Source organism: Festucalex cinctus, chromosome 15 (assembly GCF_051991245.1).
Source record: "Festucalex cinctus isolate MCC-2025b chromosome 15, RoL_Fcin_1.0, whole genome shotgun sequence".
In the NCBI taxonomy this organism is placed as follows: domain Eukaryota; kingdom Metazoa; phylum Chordata; class Actinopteri; order Syngnathiformes; family Syngnathidae; genus Festucalex; species Festucalex cinctus.
In genome coordinates, this window is record NC_135425.1 from 21032715 (window position 1) to 21055631 (window position 22917).

The 22917-nt window shown below is 38.9% G+C and overlaps 2 protein-coding genes across 14 annotated transcripts in view; one reads left to right on the plus strand and one right to left on the minus strand.

The window, feature by feature from the left end:
• mapk10 (mitogen-activated protein kinase 10) overlaps positions 1–15358 on the minus strand; it is a 27152-nt gene extending 11794 nt beyond the window's left edge. For 6 of the 8 annotated variants that reach the window (XM_077497474.1, XM_077497467.1, XM_077497466.1 and 3 more), the window contains exons 1-5: positions 15093–15358; positions 5763–5834; positions 4402–4571; positions 438–567; positions 33–91 (exon numbers count right to left, since the gene is read on the minus strand). In XM_077497474.1, coding sequence (XP_077353600.1) covers positions 33–91; positions 438–567; positions 4402–4571; positions 5763–5834; positions 15093–15095 — 434 coding nt within the window. In that variant the 5' untranslated portion in view covers positions 15096–15358. Of the gene's footprint in view, positions 1–32; positions 92–437; positions 568–4401; positions 4572–5729; positions 5835–15092 lie in introns of all 8 variants that reach the window. The other 2 variants (XM_077497468.1, XM_077497469.1) reach the window with 2 other exon arrangements.
• Positions 15359–17153: 1795 nt separating this feature from the next.
• The window catches only part of ptpn13 (protein tyrosine phosphatase non-receptor type 13), a 39531-nt gene continuing 33767 nt past the window's right edge, over positions 17154–22917 (plus strand). For 5 of the 6 annotated variants that reach the window (XM_077498436.1, XM_077498439.1, XM_077498437.1 and 2 more), the window contains exon 1: positions 17154–17581. The gene's annotated coding sequence lies outside the window, so the exon portion shown is untranslated. The remainder of the gene's footprint in view (positions 17582–22917) is intronic. The other variant, XM_077498441.1, reaches the window with a different exon arrangement.

The window sequence follows — 22917 nt, forward strand, 5'->3', positions numbered from 1 at the left end:
TGTGTGTTAACAAACATGCACGCTGTACTTACACATCTTGGAACTCCTCTAATGATTTTTGCGGCGTGAAGACATTTAATAAACTGATAATCTGGAAGAGGAAAGAGTAGGTATGAAAAAAAAAAAAGATGGCAATTTTCAGCACATACAAATGTATTTTAATCATAGACAGTACAGTTTACAGTTTATCCTGCAAGTACGTTCGAATGTACTTGTTTGAAGTTTGCAAACACGAGTCAAACACTTTTACAGTAGGCCTACTCCGAATTGGCAGTTCCACAATTACATACACAATGCAATGTGCCTGGACAAAATTTTACTTTCTCAAGGTAAAAAGCATTTAACAAAGTTGTGCTCACTTGTGTCCACTTTTCTTGTTAGGAAGGTATTTAAGGAAAACCAAAAGAAAAGGAATAAAATGTCAGGTTGTCGCTTACATTTTTGTGATTGACACATTTCATAAGCACCAACTCGCGGTATGCCCTCTTGGCGTGTGTCTGGTTCTGGAAAGGTCTGCTAAGCTTCTTGATGGCCACGTTTCTGTCGAGGACAGCATCATAACCCGCACTATTGACAAAACAAAAAAAACATGTTAGCGTTTAATGTGCCAATATCAAAGGAATGCTTAAAAAAAAAAAAAGAAACACCATAACTAACGAAAAACTTGATATGCTAATGTGCTAAAACACAGGCAGTCATTAACTGCTGTGGAAAGTGTCGTTAAAACAAAAACCTGAGTTTGGTGCTATATTATTGATCATGAGTCATGTTTGTTGTGATAAATTCATGTGTGGGTTTGAGGATGACAGATGAGGGATTTGGCTGCGTGTATATTTTTATTTCTGTCAGTCTCTGTGGAGACTGCAGATGATTTGTGACCATGGTAACAGTGGAGCCTACATGTATTTAAAAAAACAAAAAAAACAACAACAAAAAACCATACACACACATTGATCCAGAAGGGATTTGAGTGAGGCAGCCATCACTTGCAAGGCTGAGAGGAAGATGATGTCATGAGCAGCTTGAGTGCTTTAAGCCTTCATCCTTCCTCATCCTCACGGAGTCGTAAGGGTCGAGAGATTTGCATTGGTTGTGTTATGATCTATGTCTATCCACATTATTTAATACGTTAAAAAATCATAATATTAGAACAGAGCTGTGTTTTATGAAACAATCACTGTTAAGAAGTATTAGAGCAAAAAAAAAAAAAAAAAGGGCAACGTTGAGAAAGGGAAATTGTAATATAATGGATGGGAATAAAGTTGTAAATGACACAATTTTACGTGAGTAGGTAACCACAATATGTGATGATAAAAAAGTTTGGAGTTTAAATAAAAAAAATATTACAACAACAACAAAAAAATATGCAGACAAATACTATGTAGGATTATTAGGGCCACGCTGCAAAAAATATATATATTTCAAAGGAAATTAACATGAAGTTGCAATATAATAAGTCCTAATATTATAAAATGCCGTAATGTTACGAGAATAAAGTCAAAATATTCCAAAAATAAATTGGTAGTGTTATAATAACAAACTCACAACATAAGGGAGAAACTTTAATTTACAATAATAAGTATTATTTATTCAAGAAAAAATATTGTGAGAGTAAAGTTGTAATTTTAAATATTTTTTTTTAAAGGATCATTGGAGGAGTATTAGTGCCATGCAAAAAAATGTGAATTTCAGTTAAAAGTGTCAAAAAGTACCACGACAAATTTGTTTAAAAAAAAATGGTGTCGTTATGATAATAAAGAAATCATTTTACAAGAATAAAGACACATCAGTTGCAAGTATATAATCAAAAAATTATCAGGAAAAACTGGTAATGTTATAATAGTAGTGAAGTGGTAATATCAGAACACAAAATTGAGTGTTACATTTAAAAAAAAAGAAAAAGTATTTTTTGGAGAGAGTAGTCATAATATGAGGAGAATAATGACATATTTTTAGTGAGAAACAACTACCACGCAAGAGTATTATGGCCAAACATTAACTTCTTTGAAAAATATAATAACGTTTTGGAACAAGACATCATCAAGGAAAATATAAAAGTTAATATAACAACAACATAACACGGAATAGTTAAAACATACTGTATTTAAATTTGAGTATCGGAAATGATTGCAGCATTATAAAGAATAAAGTACTATTTAATTAAAAAAATAATGCTATATGAAAAGAAGAAAATAGTAATTTAAAAACAACAACAATGCACTGCAATTGTGCGTATGTAGTGGTGAAGACTCTCCATAACTTCCACTAAGAACCCAGACTCAACCTGCGTTGATGATGAATTTGTAAATAGTGAACCGCTAATATGCGGGGGATTACAGCACTAGCATGATGAAGCTCAATCGTGTTAATGAGACAAAATGAGATTAAATTCCATAATGTATCCCATTTGCTCGCAATAGAAAGCCAGATATGAAAGCAGTTTTCATGGATGGTGGGGGGAGGAGTTGAGTTGGCTCGGATAAGATAATACCGTCGCCATATGACACCGCATGACTTGATGACAGCTGCTGACCTGACTGCCTGACACGCGTCACTCTCAAACGGGCACAAGAACAGTCCTAGATTATTATTTAGCGAGCGGCCCGTGATCCTGTGCGGTCGTTTGGCGATGCAGGTTTCATGCTTTTGCTGAAAGCCGAGGCTCAGCAATTGCACGTTGAATTACAACGAACGAGCCCCGCTCCGCCGCCTTGCCGTTCGATCCCTCTTGGCTGGCGTATTATTCTAACACAGCAAGGTTTTAGTGCCATGAATTTAAATGCCCCCATGCCTCAACAGTTTATTCCAACTTAAGTACTGTGCTAAAAGCCACCAGAGTTTTTGTTTTAACGACACTTTGCATAGCAGTTAATTTGATGGCGTACAACAGTGCATAGTAGGATAGATACAACAACCAATATATGTTCGTAAAGACGATGTAATGCTACCAGGATAATGTCATAGGGTAACAGTTCATAATATTACGCAAAAGTCATGATATTACAAGAATTGTTAAAAAAAAAAAAAAAAAAAAGAAAAAAAAGAAGAAGAAGCAAAAAAGTTTTACATTTTACGTAATTTTTACGAAAAAAAGTGAGACATTTTTACTACTCTTTATCTATTTAACAGGTATTTAAGTCATAACATTGCGGAAGAATTAGGTAATGTTACCAAAATAAAGTTACAAATACAATTGTATTTTCATTTTATGTTACATGTTTACTATTGCAAGGAAAAAGTATTAATGCTACAATGATTAAAAATAAATAAATAAAAAATTGCAACATAGTTGGACACCTGCATATTCGTGGTTCGGCACCTGTGAATTCACCTAATTGCATGTTATTTGGCGATATTTAAATTGTTTTTTTTTTTGTTCTTTTTTTAATATTTATTTGGTTGATTTTTTTCCCTGTAATTGAAGGTTTATGTCTATTGTTTCATATTTTTTGGTGGGGCTAGTATTAATATTGAATTCAGTGCATTTATAATGGGTGTCAATTATACAGTTTTTTGCTATATGCAGCCAGGAAGAATGTAATGTTCAAAGAATAAAGTCATAACAACTACAAGAACAAACACTTTTAAAAGTAAGTTGAACATATTTCTTGCAAAAAGTCAAACTATTAATAAAATATACTGAAGTTGTAAACACTATGTAAATGCTGGAATATTGGGCCACTCTTAAAATAAATAAATAAATAAAAACAATGGGTTAAATAAAATGAGATAGATGAAAATGTAATTTTTTGAGAAGCTTTTTGTATTTATTATTTTTACTTTTTTTTTCCGCCAGAATAAATCATTGAAGTAACATTTAAAGAGAAAAGTAGCAATATTACAAGTAAAGTCACATTACGAAAAGATAATTGTCAAATTTGGGTAACCTTGGCGGTGGCGGAATTGTGGTGCGGAATTGTCTTCTGATTATTAATATTCAGAATTTAAACTGACTGTTTCAGCATTAGATTGAAAGTTGCTGAGGCCATAGTTGGCCCAAATCCAAAATGAATGTAAAAAAATAAAATAAAATCATTTTTTGGGACTTATGAGCCAAGTATACCCAGGTGGCATTCACCATTTACACCCTAAAAGTGTAATTTTGCAAACACTTAACGTTCAATTAACTGGAAATTTAGCTCACATTTGCAGCTCAATAGTCATGTCCAACATTTTTTTTTTTTTTTTTTTTTTAGCCATTTAGCTCCAGCTAACTATTTTGAACTGGTTGTGAACCCGTGTTGTTATTACCTTAGATGACTATGTTATTCATTTGTATAATAAACTACACCGCCATCCCAAAAAGAACAATTAACGGCTAAACGAGACCTCCCAAAACAAAATCCCATCGTAATAAAAGTGTAAATGAAGCTCGTAAAAAGCGTAACGAAAATGACCTACCAGACAATCCCCTGAGCTCCGGAGCCGATGGGCTTTAAATTCTGGTAGCGCTTTAAAACGGTGAAGGTGGAGTCTCCCACTTCCACGCTGTAGAACTGGTTGTCCACTTTGCTTTTGCTCATGTTGTAATGCTTGGCGATATATGACACATCCACTTGTTTTCCAAAACCCTGCACGAGGTAAGGAACACATACAACAAAATTGATTTTGGTGTTAGTGGTGTTGGTCAGGAGTCATGTCTAAATGCCAGGGCAGTTTTTTTGGGCCAGTCTTTTTTTTTTTTTTTTTTTTTTTTTTTTTTTTTTTTTATGTGAAAAACAAAGTAATTGTGGGAATGCTGAAGCATTCCTACATGTTATTGTGAGTTTTATTTTCCATACTTTTTTTGCCATGTAACTACTCGCACATAATACTTCCAATTTACACTGTTCAAATTTCAACTTGCTTCAAAAATTCACGCCACCCGGGGTATATATCGTCTGGTTCTACATTACTTAGAGTATTCGCCCAATTTAATGTTAAATCCAACTTTTCCCCATTCATTTTCAATGGGAAAGAAATTGAACAAGTTTTACATTCCACGCCCATTTCCATACATATATTATCAGTACCAGGTGTCTGATACTGCTCAGTGACACAGTTGGTAAAGTGCATTGTCCAGTGATCAAGAAGTTATCATTTCATAATTTATCCCTCAATTTACTTCATAAGCATTCCACATGCATTCAAATCTTAGCATTCAGCGTTCAGCATTCCCATGCAATTTCTCCAGAAATTGCACTTAGTCTAGTTTCATTTGTGTTTCAAACTTTGCATTTGCAATGTCACTCACAAAATAAACAACGCGTGTTGTGTATAACAAAGTACAAGTTGCACACACTCCTTACTAGCGTCATGGACCGAAAGATTATGTAATGTATTGAGACATTTCCATGAGTGACCCATGATGTAATTATTTCAATAGACTGGATTGTGCCCTTTATTGTACCAATGATGGCAATTAAACAGGAAGCTTGAGGCAGACATCACATCATTTGAGCACGTGTAGTCACGACATCGCATGCTAACAGTCGCATATCGTTCACAAGTAGTCAACCGTTTGGTTCAAATGTAATCGGCGCCAGGCCGATTATAGATTTATCCCTATTAAAAACATGCTGTATTTAATATCTCAAATAAATAAAGCCCCCCTCCGAATAGATGCCTTTGGCCCAATTCAAATACGGTACAACAGAAAACTTGCAAAGCCCCCAAAGAAATCATGATCAGTACTGCATTTGGTGTGAAAACATTATTTATCGTGTGGAACAGAATGAGTAGTACTGTACCTTTTTAATTTTTTACCTGTAAGGGACACACACCTGACAAAAGGCTAGCTTCACATCCAGGATCGGTTGGCTGCAGTTATATAAGAAATGTCTACTCATAAATACCTGCAAGACAAAACAGAGGGAGGAAGAAATTAAAAAAATTAAAAACTGTGATTTTTAAATGTCCAAAACAACAAGAAGCCTAATCAATAAAACTTACTTTTAGTTTCATGTTGGTTGCTTGAGTCCTGAACCTTTACAGTGTTCAATTTGGGCCAAGGAAATACCGGTATTTCAGGAAGATGTGTCATTTAAGTTCACTGACTCTCTAATTATGGCACAATTAATGCTTCGCCAAATCCAAAGGGAGCAGGGCAGTCTTAAAAATGACATATGGCACATTTAGATTTTATATTTGTACAGTGGCCTGTTTAGACTGACCTTATTCCCTTTGTTTGCTAGTGGACAAAGGCACTACATTCTTTCAGGCAAACCCTACAAAATTGCTGCATCTGTGCCTCTGGTGTTTTCCCCCCTTGGACTTTTACATATCCCGCCATACTGCAGCTTCCCGCATTTAGGTATTTAGATGACATCATTCTGATGAATAAAATATTTCTACAGTATGAAACCAAATATAACAACAGGGCAGGAGAAGTGAGCGCTGGGTGTTCAACGCCACTAACAAACACGTCTGATTTTTTTGGTTGGTGACCGCCACAAAGAATAGCGACACAGAAAAAGCAGCTTTAACAGTCTGTGTGATGGCGGCAACAGAGACCCCGCAAAATTCATTTATAAGCTTTTGCAAGCTGCTTTCAACATAACAGTCATGTAAGTGTTGTGTGGTAAACTTTACAACCCAGTTGAGGCATTGTGGAACACCCTTACACACAATGAACTCCTCCTTCTTCTTCTTCTTCTTCTCCTTATTCTTCTTCTCCTTATTCTTCTTATTATTATTGCTTTGATTCAGCAAATCCATCGTTATTGTGTTGTACCAGCTAGCTAGCTAGCGCTAAGCTAGCTGTGTTAACTTGCAGGGAGAGAGCAATGAGTTTGGTGTATAAATTGACAAGCTGGTCCCAGCATTACAGAATACCCTTAAAACTAGGCAGCATCCCACCAGCAAATGGCAAAAAGCTGGACCAGCTTTTACGTCATCTATTAATCCGTATCTGTGCTTCGTTAATCTTTAGCCATCTGTGTGTATATTTCAGTTATTAAACCTCTCCCAAGGCTCAGAGTGTTTGCCTTCTAGCAAACTGATGTAGAGTGTGGGCTTGCTAGTTGAACTCTCTGTCCAGATTAGGTCTCAAGTGCTGCTCAGGTTTTATCAAAGACGACACTCCGCGCTGTACCATCAAGCGGCAATACATCACCCTGAGTGCAGTATGACTCGCTGCCAGCGGCTTGAGAGCTTTAATAAGCAGGAAAAAGAGTAGCTTGGCTTTCCGTTTTTCTACTTCAGTCGAGGCGGGGTGCAGACGAGGACCGGATATTGACTTGAAAATCAAAACAGGGCTGTGGTTGTTAAATCAGACGAAATCATCCTGAATAGGCTGCAACTACGACTCCGTATGCCGAGAGAGTCAGTTGAAGGGTGCATCCATTGATCTTTAAGTGACATTTAATTCTGTGTGTCTGTAGTGCAGCTTGTTGCTTGGGTTTGCATCATCTGTTTCTGTGGAGGATTCTGGCTGTTTAAGAGTCTTTGCAGTAGTATAGTGTTACTTTGGTAGGCTTTGTAAAAAAGTATGGGGGATACTCTGTTTAATGTGGTACCGACAGTGATGTTTCGAGGTTATAAATGGCACACAACGGGCTAGTTTGCGTAAGAATATGTCACACTCACTTTTTCATTGGATAGGTTTCTATTTATGGTCCAGAAGTATTTCTCATCCAAATATTTACTGTAATAATGACCACTACGAGGTTAGTGATAGACTGCAGCACATTCAAACTTGGGTCCAAATTTGTTGTTGATGTAAGAAAGTAAACGATTTAAACCGAGAATTGTGCAGTACTTTTACTGTCTGAGGTGCTTTTCCAGTAAATGTCAGAAGACACAAATCATTTGAAAAAGACAGAAATAAATACAATTGTTGCAGTACACAATCTATCTATCATACACAAGGCAAGGCAGCTTTATTTATATAGCACATTGCATACACAAGGGATCCAAGAACTGACCCTTGAGGGACCCACGCATGCCAAAATAACTCCAAGTAGGACCTGAACCATTTTAAGACTGTTCCATTTAATCCCAGCAATCTCTCTTGAGCTGGACTGCTTGGATTATTCCTTCTGGCCACGTTATGTAGTGGGACATCTTTCTGACCATTCTGAGATTTGGGTTTCTCTGCTCTCGTTCGCCCATATTCACTTGGGTTTTTTCTTGGCCTCCTCCCACAAATATGTATGAAAGGTTTATTGAAAACTCTAAATTGTCTATAATGTGCTCATAAATGGTTGTTAATTGATGAGACCCGAGATTGACTAGTGATCAGTCCAGGTAGTATTTGAAAGTCAGAAAAAGGACACAGTTTAATTATTTCTGATCTTAGTTCAAATTGATCCACCATTTTACCTAAAATGTGCAGGAAAATACAAGACTTTTGAAACTAGTCAAATTAGAGCATTTTTCCATTCTTAGAAAAGCCCGCAAAGGCGCAATTATCGGATGTCAGATTATCCTGTGCTGTGCTGCGTGTTCGGAGTGATTCTTCCTCCTCTAGCTTCTCTGGGTCGACAACTGTTAATGTTAAACCTGGTCGATAATTACGGTGTTGTTGTTAGTGTGCTGTGTTGTTCATCTGGAGTCCACTACAGACAGACAAACGTGTAAAGTCTCGGTTCAAATGTGAAAAAACAGTATGTGCGAACTGTTCCCTGCTTTAGTACGATTTTCCCGCCTGTGTTACTCTGTGAGAAATTTAATTTGTCCCAATTTAATTTACCGGCACTATTTATCTTAAAAGACCATTTTCAGGCCAACCAACCCAATAATTCAATCTTCTCCGACACCGCCAACGTGCTGAGTGTCATCCAAACAGGCTGGCGTCAATAATGACTGCACCATGCGTCTCCTAAAAAGGACGTCAATAAAAGCGTGGACTAATGGAGACGTGCTCTGCTTTGGACACGCACACTGTTTCTGACTCAGCACAGTGCAACGAAGCGGCATATACGATGACTGCTCGTTTACGGTTGGAGTCAATTTGGGGATGATGAGCCCGCGTTGGTGTTATTGTTCTCCCTGTCACATCCTTTTGTACTTTGAGTCGTCACAAATGTCTCCCCTCATCCTCAACCATCCCTTTTGTCCCTCCCCTCGCTCCCAGGCTCCCGGCTTGGATGCAAACGCCTACATTACCCTCCCCCCAAACTCCCTCAACCTACCCTTCAAAGCTCCATTGTGAGTTCTGGCTTCAGCAGTCTCTCCCGCAGTAACGCAGAAAGCGCAGTAAGGGGAGGGGGGAGGCACCCACAGAATGTAAGTCTGGGAAACAAAACCGCACTGACCCATGCACGGGAGTCTCGAACGCTCCCTGACAACGTATTCATTTCATCAGAGATGAAATACATTTTCTTATCTCGTCTGGCCAATGTGTTTTTTGTTTGTTTGTTTGTTTTTGCGTTTGTCGAAAGCGTGCTGACACTGCAGTTTGGGGATTGAACCCTGCGGCATTGGCATGTAAACGAGGTTTGTGCAGTCTGCTGTGAGGAGATGTGATTTATTGTGTCCCTTTTAAAGTAGCATGTTCGTGAGCAGGATTTGCTGAATCTTGTCAAATCATCTTTTTGCATAGAATCTGGAAAGAGCTCACTCGGGTCCTGAAGCTATGGTGACAGTAAATAGCATTGCCAACCTAAAACATCAATAACCTCAAAAGTTACCTCAGGTTAGTAGTTGATAACGAATAACAGCGATAATTACAGACTGATAAATACTGTACAGATATGATAGCTATTAACTACAGATATTGATAACGTTTTGGTTTTGTTTGAGTCTCACTCTGCCCTGCTGCCGTATGGTGTTCCACAGGGTTCCATTTTGGGGGCCCTGCTGTTTTCATTGTATATGTGCTCTTGGGTTGCATCCTAGGAAAACATGCTATTTCTTCTTTAAGCCTTTTACATTTCATTGGGATCATTCGCCCAGAATCAAACCGGTTCCTGGGGACTTCACATCATCCTCTACAAACCAGGAAACTGTCTGATCAGATAGTCAAAACAAACAAATATAGTGTATCTTAATTCTCCTGCATTCTCCTGGCTTAGAATAAAAAAAAAGATGATCCCATCAACTTGTCATCCTCTGTGAACCAGGAAGTAGCCTGAAACCGGATAAACCCCCCATATTTTTTTTCCTTCCCTAATTGAAAAAAAAACAAAAAAAAAAACATATTCAGCCATCTCTTTTTTTTTTTGGTCTAATTAAACTAATCATGGTTTCTCGGCCTCAAGTTTTGTCTGCACAGCAAAAAAACTAATTAGCACAAGCGTGGTTAGGAAAGGAAAATGCTAAACGTTTTACTGTGTGAATGCTGAAAGGCAAAAGCATATGTTATTCTGATTCTTTATCATTATTATTTGTCCTCTTTAAACGTCCACATAATACATCTGATTTATACCATTCTAATTTCAACATGCTCCAAAAATGCATGCCTATAATTTTTCTCAACCCACATACAGTTTTTCCACAAATTAATATTAAAAAAAAAAATAATAAAAATAAATCCCCATTCATTTTCACTGGGACAGACATTCAACTTTCAATAGTGCAGTTGGTAACGTGCGTTACCCAGTGACCAAGAGGTTGGGGGTTCCAATCCCAACTTTCTCTGTACATTGCAAATGCATCCATGGGAAGATGCTAATAAACCCATTAAATCTACCTTCAATGACAGCTTTCGGTATTATACCACATTATTCGATGCAATTACATACTGTATAATGTCTGGGAATGTTTACAAAACAACTACAGTAACAGATCGTAGTTCAATTTCATATACTAATCCATTGCACAATTATTTAAGAGCCATTATATTCAATGCCATTTTGCATTATTAGTTTTTTTTCAATATAATTCCATATTCTCTATGACAACATTCACAGCATTCCAAATACATTCAAACATTAGCATTCTGCTCTCAGCATTCACACCTCTCATTTCTCCAGAAACTGCACAAGTCCAGTCTAGAATTAATGTGATGCGTTTAGACCCTGGACTCAACCATACAGATGTGTCGCAGCTTTAAATCTCGCACTTAAAGCTGCTATGCACAAGCAAAATAAAGCCGCATGTTCACAAGAATCAATCCACTTATGTAACCACGTTCTCGTGCAGCCATGTTTATCTGATTGTTTGCAGTAACACCACAGTAAGAATTAAATGTCGTTGCACTGTCGATTAGAAGTGGCCCTACTCAGGAATAGTAAACTTTAATGAAGATTATAGTGAAGCCGCACCATATAGAAATACCACCAAATCAATTTAATGAAAAACTCATTTAGGATTTTTATGTAAAAGTCAGAGGTGTAGGGTCTTATCTCCAAATAGGAATAAAATCTCCTCCATCCTGAAAGTCTATTAGAGAGAGGTACAAACGAGGTCTTTAACAATGCCGCTGTGTTTGCCTGCCTAAATGGAAACATTTAAAATGGAGTTAATTGTGTACTGCTCATATAGTGAGATGGAGTATTTTGAAATAATGTATTGAGTCAAAGTGAATCTTTAGTTCATCTTAATGTCCGATTTAAGGGATACAAACATTTATATAATAGTGACGATAATGTGGATAGTATCAATACTGCGCTATAAATACCATAGAAGACAATGGAAACTGAAATAATGTCATTTGGGTCAAACTATAGCTATCATAAAACCTTTATGTGTACAGCCAATGCGTTTAATGACACGTGTGGAAAATTGACTTTAGTTTAATGTCTTGCACACATCCAGTGTGAAATTAAACAACCAAGCAAACATTTAGGGATCTGCCTAGTTCTGAAAATGTCAGCCTAATTGACATAAACACCATTTCTCCATTCTCAGCCAATGACTTGGCAGCTAGGCCAAAGCAAAATAACCTCTTTCAAGCAACTGCCGAAGCACTATCATGTCAAAGACAAAAGTTAAGCAGAGCTGCAGTGTTGACACAGATTAGTGTTAGCTAACAGTGTGTAACCAGCATTAGCTTCTGATAACAATGTTAGAGTAATGCTCCGCTAATTTGTCGACATGTTTTGCGTTTGGCCATGTAATGCGTCACACTGCCATGTTAATTTGACAAAAATGATTTTGGTGGCTTGGTGATGGAATGCTGTCTTCACAAGTGATAACATAATTGCGTGTGCATGCAAAGTATGAAATGCGGCATTTACTTGATTGCTTCATGAAGATGTGAGCTCTTTTATCACTAATTATCGAGCAGACAGTTTTATGGTCATTGTCAGGGTTACCTGTTTGACATCTATTAAACACGACACAAAAAAGTGAGAAGACACTCACTTCAGGGCTCACGAGGAGAGAGGCGAGGAACTGACTGACACAATTCACTCCTGCACTCTCTGAAGATTCCTCTCCTCACCCTCTCTATTTATTTGGTTTTCCACACCCTTTCCAGGGTTTTCCACACCTTTTCCCCTAGTTACATGGGTGTTTCACCCCTAAAAATTCCTACAGTCATCATCAATTTCCTGTGTGGTTTACAATAGAAAAGCCAAAGCAAAAGAAAAACAGCAGTTAGAAGTAAATAATCACGTTTTGCGCGATTGCTACATGTGCGTGGTCAGTGAATTTTTTTTCACGTAATGACAAAAACCTAATTTTGCGGTGTACATTCTGCTCCGATTTGAGACATTCTGCATTGAGATGCACGCAAATATGCAAAGTCGCATGTTTACGTTTACTGTTATATGACCATCGTCACAGTGACATTACCATCAGCCTTCTGCAGTGCTATTACAAACGAAGTCAAAGAAAAAAGCTAACAGCACTGAAACCTCTCATGTTTTTTAAGCCCATATTTCTAAAAAAAAAATAAAAAATTGTATTCATCTAAATTGAAGTTGCACTTATGACGGTATCGACATACCGACTGCAACTGTATTACTTTTTCCATTGCCAAATCTCTCTTGGCAAGCATGTGTACCAATCAATATGATTATGTGTAAACATTTCAGAAATAAAATTGTCATTTCTTCATTCATTTTAGCTACACACCGACAGACAATAGACATATATGTCCCTCATGAATCATTGTCGTATAAACACTTCCATAGACTTGTCATAAACTTGGTTTAATGGTGAAGCGTGTTCCCTGCAGCACTTTCACATGAAGCATGAAAGCACGCTCCTGAATTATTCAACAACGCAAGGTCAAAGCCACTGAATCCTCTCTAGCGCTTTCTTTGGCTCTTTATCTGTGTTTTTCAACACGGAGGATTTGTTGTGACACCCCAAAAATGTCATCCTGCAACACAATGATAATCGCCCCAAATGGCATCCCCACAATGATAATGCACATGGAGGCACTGTATTGTACTGTACTTAAGAATAATGAAAGGTGGGCAAACAGTAATGGTGGTAATCACGATATGATGATACGTTTTATTTTTGGACCTCAGATAAGTGATGATGACGATGTACGAGAATGCAATATGTTGATACGTGGTATCTTTTGTTATCATGATACAGAAATAATAGCGCTAATTGATATATTGATCATTCATGTCATCTTAATAATAAAGTTTGTATAGAAATTAATCTTAAACAGCAAGCATACAAAACAGAATATATACAGTACACTGGTGCCTTAAGATGCAATTTTAATTTGTTAATTGGTTTAATTTTGTTTAATATTAGAATTCACTATTAGTTCTACGCAAATGATAAAGAATATATATGATGGTGAGTACAGTACTGCTATATTGTCGCTGTATATGAATTGCACTTTGTGTTCAATCCATTGCCTAAAGGGTTACGGTAAATCACTACAAAATCAATGAATGTTATTTAGCATTAGCATTAATCTAGTGGACTGAAAAGCTAAGCTATGTTGTTTTAAATCAGGGGTGTCCAAACTTTTGTCTTGGAGAGCTGCAAACAGAGAAATTGAAGGATGCAATAGCCATTTTGATATTATCTGACTTTATTTAACACACTAAAACCAATCGATCAACCAATTAAGTATCGCAGTTATTTAGCTTTTTTTCTGTTTTGTATTTAGTTTTACTTACTTTTTAATTGAGATTCATGTTATATTTGAACGTATAAATTATTATGGTTGGGTGAGTATTGATACCAGGTATCAGTTTTAGGCCCATATTCCGCCATATTTTCGGATATAAGTACTCGCGATTGGCCGCCCTCTTGTGGCCATTTTATGATCAGGTATTGGCTCATTAATATTGATACAGATTGACGCGATATGATATTATTTATTTTCTTTTGTTCTATGTTGACAGTGCAGGATAATTTGATGGTATATTGGTAAGCCAAAACTGTCATGATGTGTGGATACTGAGCCGATAATGTCTAGTTTTTGAGCTGACAACGTATATTGTGATATTACTATTTAGTCCATGTTGACAGGACATGGATGGGAAATTACTGAGATTCACATCATTTTTTAAGGTCATATGGGCCAATCAGCGATATTTATTGCTTGCATATTGATACCGTGCCATTAGAATTTCAACGCGGGTTGCATATGGCTTTTCCACAACCCCTGAACTAAAAGAACACCCGAATCTGTGCAGAAATTAACATGAATACACGATATAAATGCAATATTGCCGAGTTTATGTGCACGCACTTCTATTGCGATCTGGGACATCCCCCTCCTGCCCTGCTGAAGTTCACTGATATTCTGCATAATGCACAAGGTATGCAGCTGATTTGTGTGTGTGTGAGAGAGAGAGAGAGAGAGTGAGGGGGCGGGTGGAGTGGGGGAACAAACTGCATGCGGGCCTACACAGAATGGAGCTCCCTGTTTTGAAGAGCATCATCCATCCATCCATCCATCCATCCATCTATCTATCTAGCGGCCATTTGCATGGCTGCATCAAATATGCAAGACAATTAGCCCTTGAGGAGAAAATATGGAGTTCCATATTGATTTCTTTGGTGACGTGATGGGATTTAATAGCTTGATGCCATGCAGTAACACATTCTGACGGCCTTGTTTTGCCACAGGATGGACTGGCAATATTTAAGCACTGAAATACCTTGAAATAAAAATAAAACATATCTGTGATTTGAATAAAGACTGATAGAATGTGTTGACTTGTTTTTTTTGTTTTTTTTTTCTGTGTGACCTTCTCTTGCAGTTGATATTGGATTTGGTGTATGCATGCAACGCTCCTACCTACCATTCCGTGCCAGCTGATGACGAACCCAGTCCAGTTCAAAACATCCCGACGGGAAGCGTTGCGGTTATCATGGCTGCGGGATCCCGAGAATGGGAGGCGGAAACAACTTAAAAGGTAAAAAAAAATGTAAAAAATGAAAACAATGATTTAAAAAAACAAACAAAAATCAAGAAGCGAAGATTAGCTGATGCTGATTCACTCTTCCCCAGCTCAGCGACACCTTGCAACCATTGTGCTGCAAGATGCTCGCTGTACCATTGTGCAGCGGGAGGGTAGGGAAGGAGGGAGAGGGGGGGGGAGGGAGGGAGGTAGAGGGGAATGGTTGCCATGGCAACCGGAGAGGAGCTCACGTGACGTCAAAGCCGAGCCGAGAAGGAGGGAGGGAGCTGCACAACTAGACTGTACCATTCACTTGCAATGGTCTGTCTGCTCTATATCCATCCATCATCGTTTTTTTTTTTTTTCTCCATTGGTTTGTCTCATTTCTTGAAACAGAAATGTCATCCAGTCTTACAGTTCTTCGCAGTAATACAGCTCACTAGCAAAAGCTCCTATATCTCTCAAAACTGTTCACCCATGTATCAAAACAAAATTAAATTCTCATATAAATAGTCAGTACCCCTAAAATGCATCGTCCCTTTCGTCAGCGGCTGGGACGAAGGAAGTCTGGGCTTCCCTGGTAAAGCTTCAATCCCTGCGACCGGACCCACATAAACAGAAGATAATGGTCCAACTGATAACATAATTAGCTTTCTACACCACTTGCCCATTTCACACACCCACTTAAAAGTTTCCCGGACAAACTGTTTGATTGGCTGATGAGTGTGACATCCAGACCGGAGTCCGCTTATTGAGTACCTCTGAACGAGATGATATTGCTACATGAATCCGGTCCGATCAGGTTTATAAGAATGTGCTGTATTAGCAACTGCGCTGTCTGGATCCAGACTTCTCTGCAGTGAGATAAGCTGCTTATAAAAAGTAGTAAAAGCAATGCTCGCCTCATGTTTGGGTGGGCGACTGAGCGTTATGAAAAATGCTGCCTGTTTCGTCGTCCAGGTTATACCAATGCAGTTAGAGTCTCACAAGGTGTTCACAGAGGCAAAAAAAAATTTCATCTAAAATTGTACTGACATTTTATTACCAGGTGACATATTTCAAAGGCAGCAAAAATGATCTCCAGGGGAGTTTTAAATGCTCAGCTGAACCGCAAACGACTGAGCCGTCTTTAACCTGTCAGGTGCCCCTCATTTCCGTCATGCACAGATGCACATTCAAGTGCAAATTGGCAAAGTTTTCCGAAATCCAGAGTCTATGTTCAGGGACAAATACATAACTCAGACCACAGGACCACGAGTTCATTGAATTGCGAACAGGGTACCATTGAACTTGGGTGGTTGATGGGTGGACAAGTGATCCCGGGACCCACCCATCTGTTTGTTTACAAGGACCGAAGAAATTATTATTGTGTCCATTGTTATTATGGCAAGAGGAAATATCGGAAATAAATATTGACTGACTCAAAAGTCTTATCTGATTGGTGCAATCCCATGGAATGATTATAATAAGTGTAATAAATTTGATTAACTGAGATGGGTGCAAGGACACCCATGACCTCAGTGGGAAAATTAATAAATGAATGAAAGCGGTTGTTTTTGTTTTTTTTGTTTTTTGTACTTAAAATGTCACGTTTTGTTTTGTTTTGTTTTTTTAACTTTTTTTTAAAGTTCTTTTTCTTTTTTCTTTTTATTGTTTGACAACCTTTTGTTTTAAAACTGACTGGATGTAATTAGGTCTACCGGTCTCTAGATGGCGACAAGCCACAACATTCCGCGTGCGGTGTCAATGTGTCACAAGCGAGGAAGGAAGTATTCGGTATTCAATTGTTTCCTGATTGCCTCGCTGAGCTCCTTTGAAAAAATGAATAATTAAAAAAAACGGCATTTGTTGTTTAGTATAAAAATAAATACAATAAAAATGACAGCATAATTGTAAAAATGGGATTTGTGACTTGGTGGCGTTTAACGTGTCAGTTCCTTATTTCCATGGTGTATGTGTGTCGCCATGGAAACGTTTCAACGAACCGGGAGGGCCAATGGAGGATCGCGACAGAGGTGTCTGGTTACTCCTGGTCAGCCCACGCGAGCTGGGCGAAGGGAGGGGTTAGTTTAGTCCGCTCGCTTACCGCAGCAGTTATGGTATGGCCGGCTGCAAGCGAGTGACGCGCGGTGCTTCCACACTGAAACGCACGACTTGTTGAAACTTTGTTTCCGAGAAGGTGAAATTGAGGGACCGGGAGCTCAACTTTGAGCGGGATATACCTATCTAGCTAACCGCGGAAAGCAACCTGTCGCCCGCCTGCTCTTCTCCCTCCCCAAGATGTTGCTTCGTGGATGGGATGGCGTCTCGTTCGTCTGCGCACTTGTAGCCCCACAGGAGAAGCAATTTTAGTCACCCGTGTGTCTGCTTTGTAACGCTTCTGTTCTTCGGTAAGTTTAATTTTCAACTACTTTTCCCGGAACGCGACCTCGGAACTTTTTTTTTTTTTTTTCTCTCGTCTGAAGTGTCTTGCTAGCTGCTCTCGTGCTAATGGGAGAATAAGTGCCTCTACTACAAAGGGCTATTTTGAATTTAAATATAAGACAGCAAGGTGTTTTTGGTCAGTTAATCAGTAAATTATTTTCTACAAGGAGTGGGGCACGGAAAAAGAAAAATTAATAAGCTCGCGTGTCGCTTCGCAACTTGGCTCAATGCCGGGGGGGGGGGGGGGGGGGGGGGTGATAGTTTAAGAATTCAAAGAAAAAATCCAAATAATGACGGGAGTGACAGACTGTGGCTTTTTAAGGAAAAACATGGCTTCCATATTCCCTTCCCCCTTCATTTAGCATTCAACAATTCATTGCCATTCAATTGGCACAATTGCCTAGGTCAGAGTTCACGAGTGTTTGGAAAAGTTGTCCTCCAGGCGGAGGGATGCAATTGATGGACGTTCCTGTCTTGAGTGCTCACTGCTCAGATGGTGAAAGTTGGATTTGTGTGGGGGTGGGGGTAGAAAGGGGTGCACATCATGCCAACCCTGTGATTAGTGAAAATGAAGTGCTTGAGGTCAGGTCTGAAAATAGAAGGGAAGATCCGGATGTGTAGGACTAGGAAAAAAAAGAAATCCTGACTTCCCTAGCTTAGATGTTTTGATCTCGAACTCGAATAAGGCCACATTAGTGAAGTAATAGCGATGGCTACATTACAATGTCACCACCAGTGTGTGATAACTGTATCAAATCCATCACTTGTCCTCATTAAGGTTGCAGGTGAGCTGGAGCTCGCTGACCTTGGGTTGTCAGCCGATCGTAGAGCACATTTGAATCGAACAACCATTCAATTTGCTCACTTCTAGGGACAGTTTGGAGTTTTAACATGAATGTTTATTGGAGTGTGGGAGGAAGAATACCCAAGCAACCACAGGGAGTAAATCCAAACTCCACGCAGGATATTATATTTGTTAAAACTGTCAGCATAAATTTGACAGTTATATATATTAGAAAAAAAAATGAAAACAAAAATCAGCACTCTGTGGCCCCATCTTGTAATTCTAATTAGATTTTAGGGAAACCAGAGGATAAACAACCAATCCGCAACAAGAGTGCCATGCACTGGCAAGGACACACGCACAGTCTTACCCTAACTTTTTACTTTTGGTTTCAAGAACTTTGCTGAAAATATCAAAGGATATTGACCTCTTTCTGTGACAGCTAAGGCTGTTTTAAAGCGATATATGAATGAAGATGACTTTTAGTAACACAATTTGAAAAGGCGGGAGTTGTGCAGATTTTGAGGCACAACAAGGGTGTACAATCATAGAAGCTGCTTTTCAGAGGTGGAAGGGCAACAGCCTGAAAGGATTCAATACCAATGCAAAATTAACAATATTTCTGATCACCATTTAAGTCTATCAAGATCACCTTAACAGAGTATATCCAATCTGTGTCATTACGCTGCATTTGCGTTGGCAGATAATTGATACTTATCAGATTTGTATTCACATTTGAAAGAGACCTGATGTGGATCTGAACTTAGCCTCATCCACATTTTTTCTTTACATTGCCATTAAGCATATCTAAATTGTGCTACTTGAGAGCGGAGAAGTTCTAATTGTGTCACTTGAACCATACTGTGTCAATCCAGCCTGATGAAACGGCATGTACAAGCAGGTAGGCTGTAATGAATGTGAACCAGCTTGTGGGCTTTCCTTTTTTTTTTTTTCCTCTTGAGTCACCACTTCTTTCTTTTTCTTTTTTTCTTCAATTCCCGCTACTGTTTTCTCCACAAGAGCCCTGACCTCACAAGTTACAGCTGTGAATACTCTTAGCAACAGTAAGTGGAGTCTAGAAAGAGCTGTTTATTCACAAGGGCGGCCGTTCTTGAATTCCCCTCATATGTTGTGTTATGAAAACCTTGCATCATCTTTTGGAACCCTATGTCGTGAGTGCGTGTTCTGCATCCGAGGTTCCGCCACGCTTCGTTCCAACGTCGCTCTCGGAAAAGCGGTTCACTTGGAGTTTGCTCTTGTTTTCCTGGCGCGGACCACCTTCAGGAAGAGTTTCACCTCAGCAAATGTCTTTGCCAGCCGAGACCACACTTCTGACATTTAGAGGATATGAACACATTTCCTCTCCAGTCTGATGTATTAAGAATTGTGTTTTGGGACATTTGTGAGGAATTTGGGGTTTCTTTCTGGCAAAGTTAGAAGAATGAACAACAGAAAAATGAACTTTTTTTTTTGGTGTAAGTTACAAAGAGCAAAACAGATTGCTTTCAGATCCATCTGTGTGTTGAAGCTGTCGCAGGCAGGAAGGTGGGAGGAAAGGAAAAGCTTCATGCTAAGTATGGGGTAAAAGGTGCTATCACGTTTCCAGGATTAGTTTCTTTTAAGTCCTTGTGACTGTGGCCAAGCATCTGTAAACAGCAGACTAATGGGTGTATTTACCTTGAGACTGTATTTAATAAACAATCTGATCATAATAATGTGAATTTTGGTGGCTGAAAAATCACCAATTTTTGAGAAGTGCGTTCCAGTCTTAACTGCTACTGTGGCCTCTCTTGTTTGAAATAGTTGTTCTTGGATCTACTAGGTTCCAATCCAATAACGCTGCAGACCTCACCCCAAAGGTTCCCAGACCTCTCAAAAGTACTACCCGACAGGTCCTCTTTCGGCCCTGCTTAATTACTCCAGTTCTAAATTGAGACGTCGTTCTTGCTGTCTGAAAACTTAATGGTCCACCAAATGTTCTTAGTTCCAGCGGAACTCAACGTTTGGGCTTATAGCTGTGACTGAGCATCGATTAATTGAGCTTTAAGAAGTTGATCTATGGTGCCAACTCGATTATAGATTAGTGCAGTGGTGGCCAAGTTCAGTCCTCGACAGCCGCTATCCAGCCGGTTTTCCATGTCTCTCTCCTTCAGTGCAGCTGAATCTAATGATCAGCTCATCAGCAAGCTTTTCAGAAGCCTGATAACTATCTTGATCATGAATCAGTTGTGTTAGTGGAGAGAAACATGGAAAATGGGCTGGATAGCAGCTCTCGAGGACCAAACTTGGATTAGTGCAATGGAGTGCATCATTTCCTCTTTTTTTTTTTTTTTATACAGGATTTAAGTTTCTTTCCTTCAGACAATTGTTTTTCCAGTAAAGAGAAATATCTCTTCTCTCGCTCACAATTTAGGCTTTCACTCCAGCCTTCGTCAACTTTAAAAATGTCAGCAAACTAAGAGATTTGTGTCTTTATTTGATAAAACAATTGTCTGACGAAACCCGATTGTGGATTGTCTTCAGTTGCGACAAAAGGGAGTGCACTATACAGTGTTAATTTCCAGGCGCTTGCTAAGCTAACTTATTTGAATAAATATACTATTTCAGAAGAATGTATCCAACTGGTAGCCCATTGCAATAATCAGTACACAAGAAGTAGCTTCCAGTCTAAAAAAGATTGGTGACCTCTGGTCTATCATTTACCTTGCCTGCCGCTGTTTTTTTTTTTTTTTTTTTTTTTTTTTTTTTGTTTTGTTTTTTTTTTAAATGAAAAACACTTCTTGGCCATAAATGACCATCTTACAGCACTATTTAAACTAGTTTGTTGTGGGTAGTTACCTAAAAGGTTATTTGTTGGGACCATTGTAACCAAGGACCCCCTTGTCATGATTGTCTAACAGGGTACAACTTGACATCAGCTATATTAATTTGAGCTCAATTCATGCTTCACCACCACCACTCCTCCGGGTTGTATTATTCTGCTCATTATGACAAATAACATGGGAACAAGAAGCGCTTAGCTCGCCTGCTTCAGAATATAAGAAGCAAAAAAAAAAAATGTTCTCTGTTGCATTTAAGTGTTCATCCCTGTGTACAAGCAGAAAAAAAATTGGCTGCACAAAAAGTTGAGTGCATCATGGGAAGATTTTGAGCATAGCAGGATTCCCTAAAGTGGGTCAGCAAACTGATTAGAGGTGGGGATATCTGTGAAACAGCCTCCTTTCTCTGAATCCCGTTTTGGAGAAAAGAGTTAATGAGTACGCCTGTAATAGGCCTGCCATGTTTATGCAGGAATGCAGGTTATCCATTCTCTTGCACAAGCGAGAAGAGCGAGAGGCAAGCGGGTTGCTCGCCATCTCACTCATTAGCCGTGAGAATGGCAAGCGCTGCTGTGAAGACTGATTGTTTCGCGGCCCTTGTTGTTTCAACACAGTGGAATGTTTTTATCCGCACTCGGGCCGCAGTCCACTCTCAATGGACCACGGCCCCGCTCATGATTGAAGGAGGCTTTGGAAACAGCCGTCCTAAATAGCGTTGGGCCGGCATTACCGCCATGTTAATGCTACGCTTTCATTACCCTCACAAAAGTTAGAACTAAACAAGTCTTATGGTAGGTAAGGTAGTAATCCGAGTAAAAAGGTTTTACACACGGGGGGGCCGGTTGTTCCATTCTTTATTTTAGCTAGTGTTGTACCGATACTGGTATTGGCAGAGGCGCTGATACAGCATTAAAACAGTGGTATCGGTATCGGTGAATACTCACAAGTAACATGCCGATACCATTAATTCCAACGCTAATATAGGATTTTGGATGCAGCATCTTGTGTCTTGCTCATGCACGACATTCACTGACATGTGACATGTTCACTGCATGCCGATCTAAGATATCCTACAGGCCCTTAAATGCTCCGAACCAATGGCAGGACAGCTTTTTCATGTTGAGGAAAAAACAAACAACTACTTCCCGATGATACAAGTTATCCTTATCAAGTATTTTGTTCTGAGCAGCATGGCAGGAAATGTTCTCTCCCCACATCTCAACGTCAACGAGCTGCATTTGCTGTTTTAATGTTGTCATTGCATTTTTCATCTTAACCATCAGCAGGTTTTGTGCAAGTCCGCTGCGATTTGTTGAAGGTTTGCAAGATTTGCTTGTGAGTTATGTTTAGAGTTGCTGAAGTTTCCTGAGATTTTATGAAGATTTGCATAACTGTTTTTAAGTTTTGTGAGATTTCTGCACATTTCCTGAACTTTTGTAAGATTTGCTGAAGTCACTAGAGATGTTTTCTTTTTGTGTCTAGTTAGATTTGCCGAGGCCTTGCAAGATTTTCTGGAGTCTCATGAGATTTACTGAGGCCTCACAAGGCTTGCTGATGTCTTATGAGATTGTCTGGAGTGTCCTATGATTTCTAAGTTTTGCCGTATTTACTGTTTCTGGTATGACGTTATGTGCGATTGTGGTTCAAACTGTAACTTACGAGGTGTCTGTTTAAAAAAATAAAATAAATAAAATCTTCG